This window comes from Dermacentor albipictus, chromosome 10 (genome assembly GCF_038994185.2).
Source record: "Dermacentor albipictus isolate Rhodes 1998 colony chromosome 10, USDA_Dalb.pri_finalv2, whole genome shotgun sequence".
Classification (NCBI taxonomy): domain Eukaryota; kingdom Metazoa; phylum Arthropoda; class Arachnida; order Ixodida; family Ixodidae; genus Dermacentor; species Dermacentor albipictus.
In genome coordinates this window covers 46,176,577-46,190,875 of record NC_091830.1, presented here as the reverse complement: position 1 = coordinate 46,190,875, position 14,299 = coordinate 46,176,577, and the positions used below count along the sequence as shown (strand labels likewise).

The 14,299-nt window shown below is 51.2% G+C and overlaps 1 protein-coding gene across 2 annotated transcripts; it reads right to left on the bottom strand.

Moving 5' to 3' along the window:
• Positions 1–2,567: 2,567 nt before the first annotated feature.
• LOC139051073 (uncharacterized) lies at positions 2,568–13,501 on the bottom strand. 2 transcript variants are annotated; one of them, XM_070528142.1, is made up of 6 exons: positions 12,488–13,501; positions 12,339–12,419; positions 8,808–11,402; positions 6,872–7,063; positions 4,852–5,214; positions 2,568–4,012 (listed from the first exon to the last, which is right to left on the bottom strand). In XM_070528142.1, the coding sequence occupies exons 3-6, from the start codon at positions 9,381–9,383 to the stop codon at positions 3,257–3,259; spliced, it is 1,887 nt and encodes a 628-aa protein (XP_070384243.1). In that variant the 5' UTR covers positions 9,384–11,402; positions 12,339–12,419; positions 12,488–13,501; the 3' UTR covers positions 2,568–3,256. The 2 variants fall into 2 exon arrangements, with proteins under 2 accessions (XP_070384243.1, XP_070384244.1); XM_070528143.1 differs by lacking the exon at positions 12,339–12,419.
• Between the last annotated feature and the right edge of the window lie 798 nt (positions 13,502–14,299).

The following is a 14,299-nucleotide window of genomic DNA, read 5'->3' as shown; positions in this document are numbered from 1 at the left end:
TAGGTTAAAGGAAGACTGTCATTATAGACAGCCACTGGACTGATTTGAACATATTTTGCATATGATAGAAAAGTTAAATTCCAACTAGTTTAGGAAGCAGAATTCTCATTTTGAATCTAAAGCTTCAAAAACGAAAATGGGAAAAGTTTAAAAATAATAGGAGCACAAACTGCACCAATCCGTAAAATGCACCGAAAAGGGATGACGCAGTTCTGTAAACGGTACATACATCTTAGAACATCCAAAGCGGACAAATGACATATATATGTGGTGATACATTGTAAATTATTTACAATGTTCACGAGAATTCTGCGAAAGCCGTACTTACAAATTAGCGGTGCCCGCTAATTGATGATAGATTTTTTTTATTTTACAATTTCTAAAAATTGTTTCTAAGAACTTAGGGTATAAATTAGGATCACTTAATTCCGAGGGTTACATTTTATAGCTTCTTTTCAGAAATCGAACATAAAAATTTGATGCAGTAGTTGCTGAGAAAAACGAATTCTCCGTTGAGATGACGCAGCTCATAAAAATGAAGAGAAAAAAATAGGTTGCCTGTTATACACGGCATCCAACCGCAGCGACCGTCACAGTGAAAATCTCCTCTGTGGCGCTACCTACTGGCTATCGTCAAAAAAAAAAAAAAAACTGCGTCAGAACTATAGAGTCTAGAAAGAACCTTCTGTAGCCTCTATATCACAACTCACTTCACTATGACTGTCGATGGTCATGCGATTACCATTCGAGCAATGCCGCGGCACACCGCATTTCTAAAGTGACGTTTATTTAAAGTCTGCAGTGGTTAGTTACTCTGATACTTCTGTTGCTTCGGCTATACGCCCTTTTCGCGGTGTTATCGTGAGTGCCGCCATGTTTGATCACGTGGTGACGCGTCCATTGCTTGCCTCCGCGGCCTCCGTATTTACAATGGATGTGCACGACGACCGGTGCGGCTCAGCGAAGCTGTTTTTCGGCAGATATCGTGGATAGTGACTGGGTGTACGATGCGAAGGTAATTGTAATTCAATTGTAATTGTAATTCGCGGCGTTATCGTGGGCGCCGCCATGTTCCTGCCTAAAAGAAAGAACCTGCCTAGCAATTGATTTGTGTTATGACAGTGTCACGGAAAGGCCACAAGTAGAAGAGCAGCGTGTGTGAACGAGACGCGGCGAGTTTCTCTTCTCTCTGGTCCACTCTTCGTAGGGGCACGAAGTAGCGGCGCGTGCCAAGTCGCAGGCCGTCGAAACGTGTTAGGCTAATAATTAGGTAAAGTGCACGCGAATGTCGCCGCGTGATTAATTTCAACCTACGTCGCAATGGGTAATCGTTCTAGTTGTCGTTTACAGCTTTGCTGTCCAACCACGCTCACAGCGTGGATTGGAGACCATTCTTTATTGCGACAGCGATTATATGGACACTCCAGGTGCATTTCTGCCGTCGCCGTAGCCGTGATGTTCCGCATAAAGTGCAAGACCGATAACACAGTCACCGCGCGCTATATATAGGCTGTACGTGCGAGCGAAAGCGTGCGGGAGGAGCCGACGATCGTGGCTCAATCTCGCCCGCACGAAAGGGAGGAAAACGGGGAGGAAGCGCACCGTCTTCCGTCGCGCGCGAGGCACCCAACGTTGCGAGGCGCCGAAGGAAGAGGAGGGAGTGGAGGGCGTTCCACTCGGGCTGCAACTGCGCATGGGGCGACTACGCGCGGTTAAGACCGATTTAAGAGCGATTTTCAATGGGACAGAGTCTAGATTGATTGATTGATTGATTGATTGATTGATTGATTGATTGATTGATTTCGCCAAGTGAAAAGTGAACGAGCGGACATAAGCTGTCAGCATGGAGGTGCGTCGGCGGCTCGTATAGCTTTGTGCGGGCTGCGTGTTCTCCGCGCTCAGTTTGCGTTGAAGCGATACACAGCACGAAGGTATCTTCGCACGCTGCCGCTGCCGCGTTTCCTCGTGCCAGCGTTTTGACAGCGAGTGTCCACGGTCATCCACTGTGATGCGTTCATGTCTGGTGTGCCCGCTGTCAGCAAGCACGTTAATTTGGTTAGGAAGCGAATGTTTAGAAGTTGATACGGCCGATAAAAATACCATCATTACTTCGTATGGCCGTCTGATAATCTTCTATTGCAATGGATGCTTCGCCTTTTGTAGGAAACTGCGACTACTTTACTATGCCAGTCACTATTTTTACAGCCAACTACAGCACGTTTTTCCTCTACTGCTCTACATTTTGCAGCATGAATGTTGCACTGTGCGTAGGCGAACACCCAGTTGCATATCCAACAGCTGATCGGCCGGTTTCCACAAAAACTGGGGTGGTGGGGGTGGGGGGAGGGGGTATTCTGTAAGAGTTTACATAGCGGACTCTCCATTTCAGCCGCTGCTGATTGGATGCAGCTGTACGAGACAGGAGGAGACGAGCGGTTCTAGCCAATCAGCAGCGGCCGATCTGGACAGTCCAGCAGATGGTCCCTTACAGAATACCCCCCTCCCCACCCCCATGGACGGTGTGCCCTTACCAGTTGCCACAGCGAAAAATGAAGCAGCGCTAGCAATGAGGCAACGCAACTTCAACATTTAATTTTGCACGCAAGTGAAGAGTAGGCGATCGCATCACAAAATTTGAATCGGGAACTTGCACAGCGATAAAAACTACGCAAGATGAGCAATATCTACAAGGAAAGCAAAGTTTCAACAGTGAAACTCCGGACACCGTGATATGGGCGTACAATGTACGGTGCTGACGATGTTGTACGCGCGGTTCCTTGTGGCGCATACCAAGTAAGCACGTGTAAGCGGCTTCTCGGGGACTGCTACAGCTGGTGTCGACGCTGGCTTTTTCACGCATTGTCGACAGCCTTCAGCACTGGATGTACCAGTTACAGAACATGCGCGACAACAATGACAGCTGTCACGTTCATTTTGTCCTGGACGATGAAGTCACTTGCAGATTAGCAGCGTACGCTGCTGTTGTCGTTACTTCTATAAATGCTGGGAGGGGCGTGAAGTTAGCCAAGAGCTTGCCTCTACGGTCGGCGATGAGCACACCAGGATGACGTATGCCGTTGACAAAGGACGTCGTGGCCATTTCTCTGTTATGCATGGACGTCAAGAACCTCTTGCCTGTTATTGACCATGATGTCATGGCCTTGTCATACCGTGACCATATCCTCTCATCTTGCGGCTGAATCACTAAGCTGGCTCAACAGAAACACAAACGGCGAAAGCCAGTCACTGAACTTGTTTAAGATTGTTGGCAGGAGCTGGCCGCGTCTCCGCAGTCACACGCACTGGCCGCCAACGGCTTGTCATTTTCCGCGGTCTTAAGCATCTCTTCACCACTTGCGGCGGTCGTATGCTCGTCTCTGCTCTGGCCTCCGCCACGTCCCGATGTCACGTGCTTGAAAGCGTCCCCTGACACGGACTTGTCCCCAAGATCGGAAGCCGAGTGCCTGCCGATGTTCCGTCTCGTCGGATACGTGTCTCCGCACCCGGAAACCAAGTGCCCGCGCTCGTCCTCCCCGGTCATGGACTTCGGGTCGTCGCAGTCGTAAGCCGGGACAGTGCCGGTGTCCGCTGCGTCAAGCTGCTCGTCGCCTCGTCCAGAAAGCGGCAAGACGTCACCGCCAACCGGCGTCGTGGTCTTCTTCTTGAAGTCTTCCATCTCGAATCCCGACCTGGCACAGAGCCTGGAACAGTGAACCGCGCAGTGGACGCATTCGCACCAGGACAGGGACACGCATCCCGGCGGCGAGCTGTAGTTCTCGAAGAACAGCCTCAGGTCGTAGCTGTCCGTCTGGAGGTGGCGCAGGGCGGGCATCGCCCGCACGGCTCGGTGCAGCTGTTCCGGCTCGAGGCCCAACGCGCGCACGGTGTGGTGCGTGCGCAGCGTCAGCTCTTCCAGGAGCGGAAACAAGACCGTTCCCGAGGCGGCAGCGGTGCAGCTGATATAGAGGAACGTCGAGCATATGCGGTCGTCGCCTAGGTGGAGGCTGCGCACCTGCAGTTGAAACAGCGGGAGGAGGGGGGGGGGAGAAAGTCCTGATCGTCAAACTTTTTTCTGGGAAATAAATTATTGCCTGCCGTCACGGATGTCTAGTCCCTCTTAATAACAAACAGCGAGTATAGCATGTATGGAATAACTAGAGAACGGCAAAAAGATTAGGACATAATAATTTGCCCGGCCGGGTGGCTAACTCGCCCTGGACTTTCATCAGGAGCTGACCAAATCCCCTTGTCGAAACGTGTCGATGCCTTTCTTGTTCGGCCACTGTACACTTTGTAACACAAACGATATGATACGCATTCTGTGATACACGATCACCATGATGAATATTGATCGCTCAAGGGATATGTCACTGTGGCCAATAAGATTTTCGCGAGGAGACCTGAATTCGCCCTGACGGAGAGAAGTCCTCCTTCTTGAAACGTTTGCTCCAGTTGGTACCTCCTGGCCGACCAAGTAGTCAGTGACAAACTCTCCGTCTTCCTGTGAACCTCTCCATTGTGTACAACGACGCACAACTCACCTACACCGCCCCCCCCCCCACACACGCCATGTTTCTGTGTTGTCCTCCTCTAGGCCTTGATGAAATGAGCGCTACGAAGACGCGGACGAAAGAACACATGTACGACAGACAGACAATTTAAAGTTCTGTTTCTTCAAAAAACATTTAGTTGGAAGTAGCGCCTTGTCTGTCGTACATGTGTTCTTTCGTCCGCGTCTTCGTAGCGCTCATTTCATCAAGTATGCATAACCAACTCACCCACATCAAGCTTCTGCTACCTCTAGGCCTTATTCTTGAAAAGTGCGAAACCCATTCAAATTTTCACACCGACCTGTTGGCGCACCGCGACCAGCAAGGCCACGACTCCCTCCGCGATCTCGGTGCGCGTCAGCTCCACGCGTCGCAGGCGGGAGAAGCCGTCGCCGACGAGCTCCGCCTTGCGTCCGCGAAGCCCCGAGCAGTCGACGAGCCGCAGTTCCCCGAGTCTCGGACAGGGGCCGGCGATCGCCAAGAGCCGGACGCCCGCGCACATGGCCAGGGAGAGCGCCTCCAGCCGCGGCCAGTGCTGCAGGAGCGGTTCCAGGTGCTCACCCACGTCGACGGCCCTGTCCGCGGCGCCGAACGCCACGGAGAGGCTTCGCAGGTTGCCGAAGGCTTGGAGGGCGACGAAGTCTTCCAGCGAAGAGAGGGTTACCTGCAGGCCGATTGACAGTCTCTCGTTAAAGTTTTGGCTGCCCAAGGTCGAATGTTGCGCGATAGCGTATAGCGGTGAGCACGCCGCCTCCCGGTTGCCAAATGATAGGGTGAGGCAGTGCGGGTGGCACTGCCTCACCCTATCATTTGGCTCGAATGTTGCGCGATAGCGTATAGCGGTGAGCACGCCGCCTCCCGGTTGCCAAATGATAGGGTGAGGCAGTGCGGGTGGCACTGCCTCACCCTATCATTTGGCTCGAATGTTGCGCGATAGCGTATAGCGGTGAGCACGCCGCCTCCCGGTTGCCAAATGATAGGGTGAGGCAGTGCGGGTGGCACTGCCTCACCCTATCATTTGGCTCGAATGTTGCGCGATAGCGTATAGCGGTGAGCACGCCGCCTCCCGGTTGCCAAATGATAGGGTGAGGCAGTGCGGGTGGCACTGCCTCACCCTATCATTTGGCTCGAATGTTGCGCGATAGCGTATAGCGGTGAGCACGCCGCCTCCCGGTTGCCAAATGATAGGGTGAGGCAGTGCGGGTGGCACTGCCTCACCCTATCGTGGTGGCGGGTGGTGAATATGGCCACATTGCTCAGACGGGAATCCCGTTACTCCAACGCCGTCTGAATCGAAGTCTGAGGGCGAAAGCGTGCGCCGGTTGGCGTGGCAACTGTGACAGTGTGCCTACGTGTTTTGGCGATCAGGTCACGGAGCCGGTCACACAATCGAACCCGCGCGGCCGAGCGCATACGCAGCCCGCGTGTCGTGTGTGGGAGCTCACACGATCCACACATGCGGTGCCGGGGTGAAACGCGGGCGTGTGAAGAAGAGCCGAGAAGAGTGATGGCTTCGTGCTTATGCCGTCGTCGCGCAAGCCCAATTTCGTATGTCACGCAATCTGCCGAGTTTTGACAACACGGCACATTCGACATTGGTGCTGCGAGCGGCCGCACCAAACGTTCGCTTTGCATGACGTCACGGCTTCGCCCGCGCGGAGAATCTGTGACGTTGTCGGGCCGACCAGGAGCTTTGCGTATTCTTATGCACCCTGCTTATTGTGCCGCGAGGTTTCGGAAGGCTTCCGTCCTCGACGAGAGACTTATTAGTGTTTTAGTTGAGCGTCTTTACGGGTACGCTCCGCTCCGAGCTGCCCCGCAGCGGAGCGGCGGGCGATTTTCACGTTTTACGTTTAGCGTAGCGGACCTTTCGTAGTTGCAGCGCCCCCTGGCTAAATTCAGGGTAATGAAAGAAAATAAAAACACTTTATGATCACTCTTATACAGTAAAACGTATATATGCATATATATAACCTATTTCTCCATGAAGTATCTAGACCTGCGCTTGTAATGCGTTACCGGTCCATTTTATCCAATGGAAAATAAAGCGCCGTCTTGGGGAACGCCACATGTTAGCCAGCGCACTTGCTTTCTGCATCCAATCCAATCCGTTCTGACGCCAACGCTAGCCAAACTGCTGCGCGGCACGCTCCGCTCAGGCAGCTACCGTGCTCCTCGCTCCGCTATCCCGCGTACGGCTAAGCGGACGGCGCATGCGCATTCGCGCTTCCGCTCCGCTCAACTGCTTAGCGGAGCGTAAACACGCTCAACAAAAACACTCTATTACGTTCTCGCACGGTTTGCGACACGAGACCTTATACCTCCAAATGCTCCACCAAAGGAAATTGCTTGGCCGCCTGACTGATGAAGGCGTCTTCTAAGCTGGCCGAGAGGTCGGCGTCGAGGGTGAGGTGACGGAAGTCCCGGGAGCTGGGCTTCTCCGTCGAACAGCCGTCCTCATCCGGCAACATTGCGAATGCCACGGGGACGAGGGGGGAGTCAAGGCGTCGAATCTGCAAATAAATTCCCCGTGATCATTAAAAAAAATCGTCATCATTACATCATTGTTAGATTATCATCACCATCGAGAGCCTACGTCACGTCCACCGCGGGACAAAGATCTCTGTCTTGCCCCAGTGGACACTATCCTACATCTGAAAACTTCCTAATTCCATCACACCACCTATTTCCTTGTGGTTCTCGACTGCAGTTCCTTTCCGTTGATGCCTTACAGAATGTGAGAAAACCGCGGTTATCTGCCCTATGTATTACATGGCCACGTCCAGAGATCTGGAGATGAGATCGCATTGGGTGAATTGTCAGAGGTGATAAAAAACGTATATTCTGAATCACGACATCAGAAACATTGAGGAAGCAGTAAAGAAGGGGGGCAGCAGTGCAATATATCCGTGAGAAGAAAACATGACATTGGAAAGAGCAAGGGGCCGAATTCCAATAGCTTTTCATTTGTAAGTGCTCCGGGCTATTGGTGGGCCGCTTTCGCTAATAGTATGTCCAGCAAAAGGGTTGGCTAGAGTTTGCTCTTAACGAACGATTCTATAGTAAGAACTTTTTGTCAGTACGGGTCAAGATATGTGCAGTGAAGGACAACCAGGGTGATTTCAATTGCAATCTCGAGGATATAATAAAGAAAGCTGAGGAATTATATTATGAGCTATATGTATATGTAGCGAAGACTTCGTGTGTCGTCTTTCGTTGCTACCATCACGTCTATATATACTTGCCACAAAACGGCCCCCGAAAAAGAAAACTTTGTTTGTCCTCACGAACAATTTGATCTTGCCTGCTTAAAGTGAGGGCGTCAGCCTTATGGGACTTAAGGGTGCAAAAGCTTTAAAGATTCAAAGAACTTTTATCCCACATACAATCCTAAGGTTCCGCCAACTAAATGGCACGTATTTTCAAGACGGTTCCACTTACATTCAGTGGACCTTGCGTGGAACGAAATCACGTATATAGCGCATATTCAGAGCAGGCGGTGGCAACCGACATCTTCAGCAGTCCCCCGAGTTCTGCAATGCGGGCTTGGCATGGCACTTTGGAGTACGATAGAGACGAGGGCGCAAGAACAGGGGTCTGTCTCTTTTGTGTGCCTTCTCGCGTCCTCGTCTCTATGCGCTACAGTCGCACTCCAAAAATCTCACCTGAGGACAGGCGCACAGCCCTGACACCATCGTGCTCCGAAAAACTCACCCGCGGACATGTGCACGCACTGACACCACTGTACTCCAAAGAACTCATCTGAGCACAGGCGCATAGCAATGACGCCACCGTACTCCAGAAAACTCACCTGAGGACAGGCGCACAGCCCTGACACCATCGTGCTCCGAAAAACTCACCCGCGGACATGTGCACGCACTGACACCACTGTACTCCAAAGAACTCATCTGAGCACAGGCGCATAGCAATGACGCCACCGTACTCCAGAAAACTCACCTGAGGACAGGCGCACAGCCCTGACACCATCGTACTCCAAAAAAACGCACCCGAGGACATGTGCACGCACTGACACCATCGTACTCCAAAGAACTCGTCTGAGCACAGGCGCACAGCCCTGACGCCACCGTACTCCAGAAAACTCACCTGAGGACAGGCGCACAGCCCTGATAATATGAAAGATCGTACTCCAAAAAACTCACCCGAGGACATGTGCACGCACTGACACCACCGTACACCAGAGAACTCATCTGAGCACACGAGCACAGCCCTGACACCATCGTACTCCAAAAATCTCACCTTAGGACAGGCGTACAGCACTGACACCACGGTCTCCCAGCTCATCGTGGCGAAATCTCCCGTTTCTTCGGCGCCGGTGGTGCGGACGAGCATCCTCAGTTGGTACAACGGCTGTTGGCACGACGACGTCTCCGCCCGCGGTTCGGTCGCGAACCAGCCCGGACGGTCAACTTCCACGTCGTCGGGCTCATCCGCGAGGTCGTGGACGAGGACCAGCACCCTGGCGTCGGGGAACAGGCGCAGGAGTCCGTGCACCGGGTCCCTGTTGTGCACGACGCAGATCTTGTCGGCCGTCCGGAGCAGCTGGCTCGCCGCGACGCCGAAGGCGTCGTCCGAGAACTGGAAGGCCGTGCATCCGGCGAACAGGGCGGCCGAGAAGCTCGTCCCGAGAAGAACGCTGGTCGAGGCCACCAGGGAGCCCCCGTCGGTGAGGAGCAAGCCGCGGTCCGCGGGGTCCAGGAAGCAGCCCTCCGGAGGCTCCGAGTCCGGCGGCCACGGCTGCTCGAGGCGCAGCGCGACGAGGTCTTCGCCGTCGAGCAGGACGTGCGGGTGGCCGAACTCGAGGACGTGCTCCATGCTTGTGCGTCGTGGATGGTCTTGCTGCTCAAAACGCGGGCGCTCGCCTGTGTTCGTTTTTGGTTCGGGCGTCAGAGCGCGAGGTCTCGTGACGACCACGGGCGAAAAGGCCGAAGGTGCGGAGCGAGCGCGCGCTGTGGAGCTTCGGTGAATGGGCGACGAAGACGATTAAACGTTTGCTGGGTTCCTCGATTATTTCATTTCCTTACGCTAAATTATTTTATCAAAATTCTTAACAATATTTTCATTGCAAGTCTAAATTACAGTTCTATCGTCCCACGCTCCACTATTCGAATCTAGTTTCCCTATACTTCTAACCTTACGGAAAACCGCCTGCTTCTTGTCCAATCCCCCATAGTGGGTAAGCGCCACTGTCTGGGACATAAGACAAGACAAGACAAGACAAAAAGAAACGAAAACGAAAATGGACAGGTATGCCACCGACGATGATTGTCAGTGCAAGCGAATAGCCGAACGCTCCCAGAAAGCTTTTCGCTTTTATTGAAGGATTGGTAGGCTTGAAGACGTGTGCTTGTGGCGGTGAGAATATTTCGGTAGCGTGCGTTGCTTCGCTGCGTAATTCCGTTGAGAATAGAGCCGTTAACCAGCACATCTGCAGATGTGTATACATGGCTATGCATACGTAGCGATTCGTCATGCAGTCGTTACCCCAAAAAATGTTTGATGTTTTTAAATGGTGGAGGCTTGGGCTAGCTTTAGGCTTGGGCTAGGCTTGGACCTTTTTTTTGCATTCCGACCGCCTAATTACATAATTAGTCTTAGTTGGTTAACCAATCATCTTCTCAAATATTGTTAGATGAAAAGTGCCAATGAAAAAATTGTAGAGCAACACGAAAAACTCCCGATGCAGCTTTCTGTTACTCAGTGCGTGCTCCATAAAGGTGTTTTTTCCGAGCGTGGGAGAAGCACGCGAATGCAAGCAGAGTCCCTCGAGCGGCGAATCGCACGGCAATGTTTCGTCTATTCGCGGGCTTCTTTCATGCTTGGAAAAACGTTTTTTTTTATGTAGCACGTATCGAGCAGCAGCAAATATTATCGGGAGTTTTCTCGTGTTGCTCTACAATTTTCTCATTGACACTTTTCACGTAATTATAATATTTTAGAAGTTCATTAATTAATTAACACTAATTTTGTAGTTAGGTGGAATGCAAAAATAATCTATCTCCAAGCGGCTGCAAACAACATTACCTTGGTCCTGTCTAGCTACGTGGCATTTGCATATGTTTAATATTTGGCTCAAGTTACAGGGGTCACCCTTATATAACGAGATTTTAAAGAAACACTCACGCATTCACTCGCACAAAAGCTCGAAAGGGGCAGCAGTGAGCACCACGTGCAACGAACAAACGTGAAAGTGGAGCTTTATGGCACCGTCAATAAACAAAATGTTTATCTCTGTGGCGGTACATCTCTGTCGTGCAGCCAAAAGCCAGCTTCGAGAAGGCCACCACAGTATACACCAGAACACCGTGAATTCAAAGGGCGCCGCCATATTGATTAGCGCCGGTCGCGCCATCTATCCCAAGCGCCGCGAAGTAGCAGGCCTGGGCTGCCACGCCGGGAGATGCGACCCGGCGCGAAAGCGAAACTTGGGCTTTTTAGCTGGGCGGAAGGCGTGTTTCACGTTTTTTTCTAACCTGTCATTTTCGCTGTCTGGATTCAATCAAACTTCAAGACCTCGTGCAAGTCCACAATGGACATACTGAGTGCTGTGCAGACTACAGAAGCGAATACATCGGGTAGGTACGCTATTACGTTTGTACAAACCGCGCGTTATATGCTAGAACACCTGTGAGCTTTTTGGCACGTAACCTGTGAAGGAATTTACAGCACTGTGTTGGTGCCATATATTATTAAAGCACGCAGAACACTGTCATCTGCACTTTCAGTTTGGTCTTGTTTGTAATGGTCTCTACTGGGTTGGCCGCGCTTGGCAACCAACTGCCGAGGTCGTTTGACTGCCTGGTTAGCAGACGCCTGCCCTTCACCACCTGCACACTGAAAACAAAATAGATGTTATAGTAAGAAGGGCTGTAGTTCTTTCCCATGCCATCACTTTTGCGAAGATATAAAGTCCTCTCAAAATGAAATAGAAAGTACACCAGGCCAATTGTATCGTGCAACCACTTAAGAGTACAACATTCAGAACAAAAGCCTACAGCACTCGAACAAGCAGCATATGATGCTAAACCTGCACTCATTGGAAAATGAGGTACTACAGTAGTTATAATGTTCAACTACATGTGCAGTCAAAGCCCGTATAACAGGGCGAGCATGACAGATGCAGGTGTTGTACAGTTTCACAAACCATGACTGGGCACGTAAAATTACCATCCCTACTTAAAGCTGCATCATCAGGACCCCTTTGGTACAAGACAACAACCGCACCTGCATTCCAAGAAATTAGCCCCACCAACTGCAGCTACCTGGTACCAGACCTGTTTCGCTTGTGCGAGGCCATCGGATTGTTGGCGCTCCCTTAGAAAAGAAAGCAGTAAAAAAAACTAGTGAGAACGATCAAAATTTTGTTACAAAATACAAGAATAATTAAGCACCTTATTTTCCTCGCCATATGAACGGAAATATTTTGCGCTTTGCCCCGCATAACAGCCCGCACGCAGTTTAGAGCTCAGGAGGCTCAAATGAATGCGTTACGAATGACACCTGCAACACCAGCTCGTAAAGGTAGGTGCGCTGCAAGAACACCTTCGGCGACAAGTAGTCGTCGTTTACGTTTTTGTGGACGCATGCTACGTGACGAGCAGACTTCGGTTTACTTTCATTAGCAATAACGCTCACCAGCAAGGCCTGCAACTTGTCGTTCACGCTTAATGGTCATTCCGTGCACCAGCTGCAAGTATCGCTAACCGCAAACTCAACTGTTCCGCTTAACCGTCGAGAGCTCTGCCTGAATGAAAACACGAAAAGGCTTGCCTTTTTGTTATAGCCAAGGCGAAGCACCGGCGCGGGATTCTGCTCTGTAGGCTTGTTGCCCAGAAAGTGCTCGGAGCAAACCTGCGTATTACGTTTGTAGGGCGCAAAGTTGAACGTGGCACCAAAATATACACAGATCGAATACTCACTCGTGCATTTTCACTGGGTTGGTAGTTCTTCCTATTCACTGCAGCTATCCACCGGTGGCGCAGCTTGGCATTCTTCGTTGCGGATGGAAATCGGCGCAGGCTGAAAACACCGCACCGGCACGATTCCCTACGTGTGTTGTGCTCTTCGCAACCAGCGCTAAGCAACCTGCTCCTTTTCCGCTGGTTGTTTTGGCATCCAAACACGACGCAATGATGCCCAGATGACTTCTTCTACTTTGGATCCGTGTGAACGGGCACATTTCCGCACTTTGGAGCCCTAGAGCTGGCGCTTGCCATGTCTACTGGTCGACGGCGAACACACTTTGGCAGCCCAGTACAAAATAGCGCCGGTCGACGGGGCAACCCGGGTGCGAGAGTATGCGTTCGGTTAGTCTGGGTGCGAGACTAGCGTGTTCTGGTCTATAGGACGTGTCACTTACGCAGACCTTGCCAAACATTTGAGAACGCGGACAAATGGTCGAACTTAATCGAGTTCACGAAAACTGCAGGCGCTTCGCATGTGTTCGCGCATCTTCCTCAGCGAAAGGACCGGAACAATTCAACTTTCCGTTCGGCCTTGATGCTGTGCGTGGTCCTCATCGATGCTGTGCGCGGTGATGCTGTGCGCGCTCGGCTGGGCTGTAGTCCGACTACTCACGAGAGAAGTGTAGCGTTGAAGCATCCTGGAGTTCGCTCCGGTGCGGTTGGCGTCACGTGTGACACGATACTGTTTCGAGTGGCAATGACGGTGAAGAAGGGAAGGAAAGCGCCCTCCGCTGAATCTACAGACCAGATGCCTACGTACGCGACAATTTATAACTCCAGCTAAAGGCTGTTTCACATGCTGCGACTGCAACGACGAAAATCGGTGCTGTCGCACGCGTCGCAATGCGATTTTTAGAGGGCTCATTTCACATGATTGCGATTTCAACAATGCGACTGGTGCGACGCCCAGGGTTGCTTACTGCCAGGTTTCGTGACACACGGTGCATAATTCTTTTATTTTAGTGAATAAAACGTTTACACTATAATATTATTGACTTCTCTTGATTAGAAGCAAATAATATGTGCGTTTACTAATTTAAGAACGTTAGTTAAGATTTGTCTTGGGGTGCGCGACGGCGGTTTTGTTAGTTCAGTGCGACATCGAGCACGTAAACAGCTGTTCGCAGGTGGTTCAGCCAGCGATTCTTTATTCTATGGTTCAGCGTTGTGTGTTGTCTTATCTACATTCTATGACCGTTTCGTTCTGCCTGCGCTTCAACAATCTACAAGATGACCTATCGACAAGTTCATATAGCTACCCTCACCGTATATGCAGTATTCGCAATTCGGCTGCCATGAAGTTGTGTCAGCCCAGCAAGATCCTCGCGCTACGCGTGCTCGGCGTCAGCTTCTGGAGAAACGATGCGTGTATATTGCCCGTCATTGCGCATATGTGGTGCCTGCCCCTAGCCATATTCTTACGCCAAACGCAACAAGAAGCACCAACCCGTACGCCCGCGTGTGCCCCTGAACGAAGCCTCAAACGATCAGTGTGATTAGGACGTGGAATGAAAACTGTGTTGTGAAATCCAACCTTAGCGCTAGCCTGGTTCGTCCATCGCCGTGCTTGCGCTGCGAATATATATATATGGGAGCCTTCTCTAAATATTTCTAAAGGCGCAAAAGCCGACGCATTAAATGTTTCGAGCAGTTACCGTCGCTTTTGTAGAAACCTGTACCTTGTAATATAGCATTCTAAAAGACACGCTTCTCGTCCACTTTGTTCTCCCGTGTCTCGCGCTGGCAGTATACTCGAAACTTCTAACA

Excerpts from the sequence above, each read along its gene's own strand:
- LOC139051073 (XM_070528142.1), bottom strand. The coding sequence starts at position 9,383 with ATGGAGCACGTCCTCGAGTTCGGCCACCCGCACGTCCTGCTCGACGGC. Across the intron at positions 7,064-8,807 it reads TGCTGTACGCCTGTCCTAAG|ATTCGACGCCTTGACTCCCC; the intron begins GTGAGATTTTTG and ends ATTTATTTGCAG. Across the intron at positions 4,013-4,851 it reads TGGTCGCGGTGCGCCAACAG|GTGCGCAGCCTCCACCTAGG; the intron begins GTCGGTGTGAAA and ends TTTCAACTGCAG.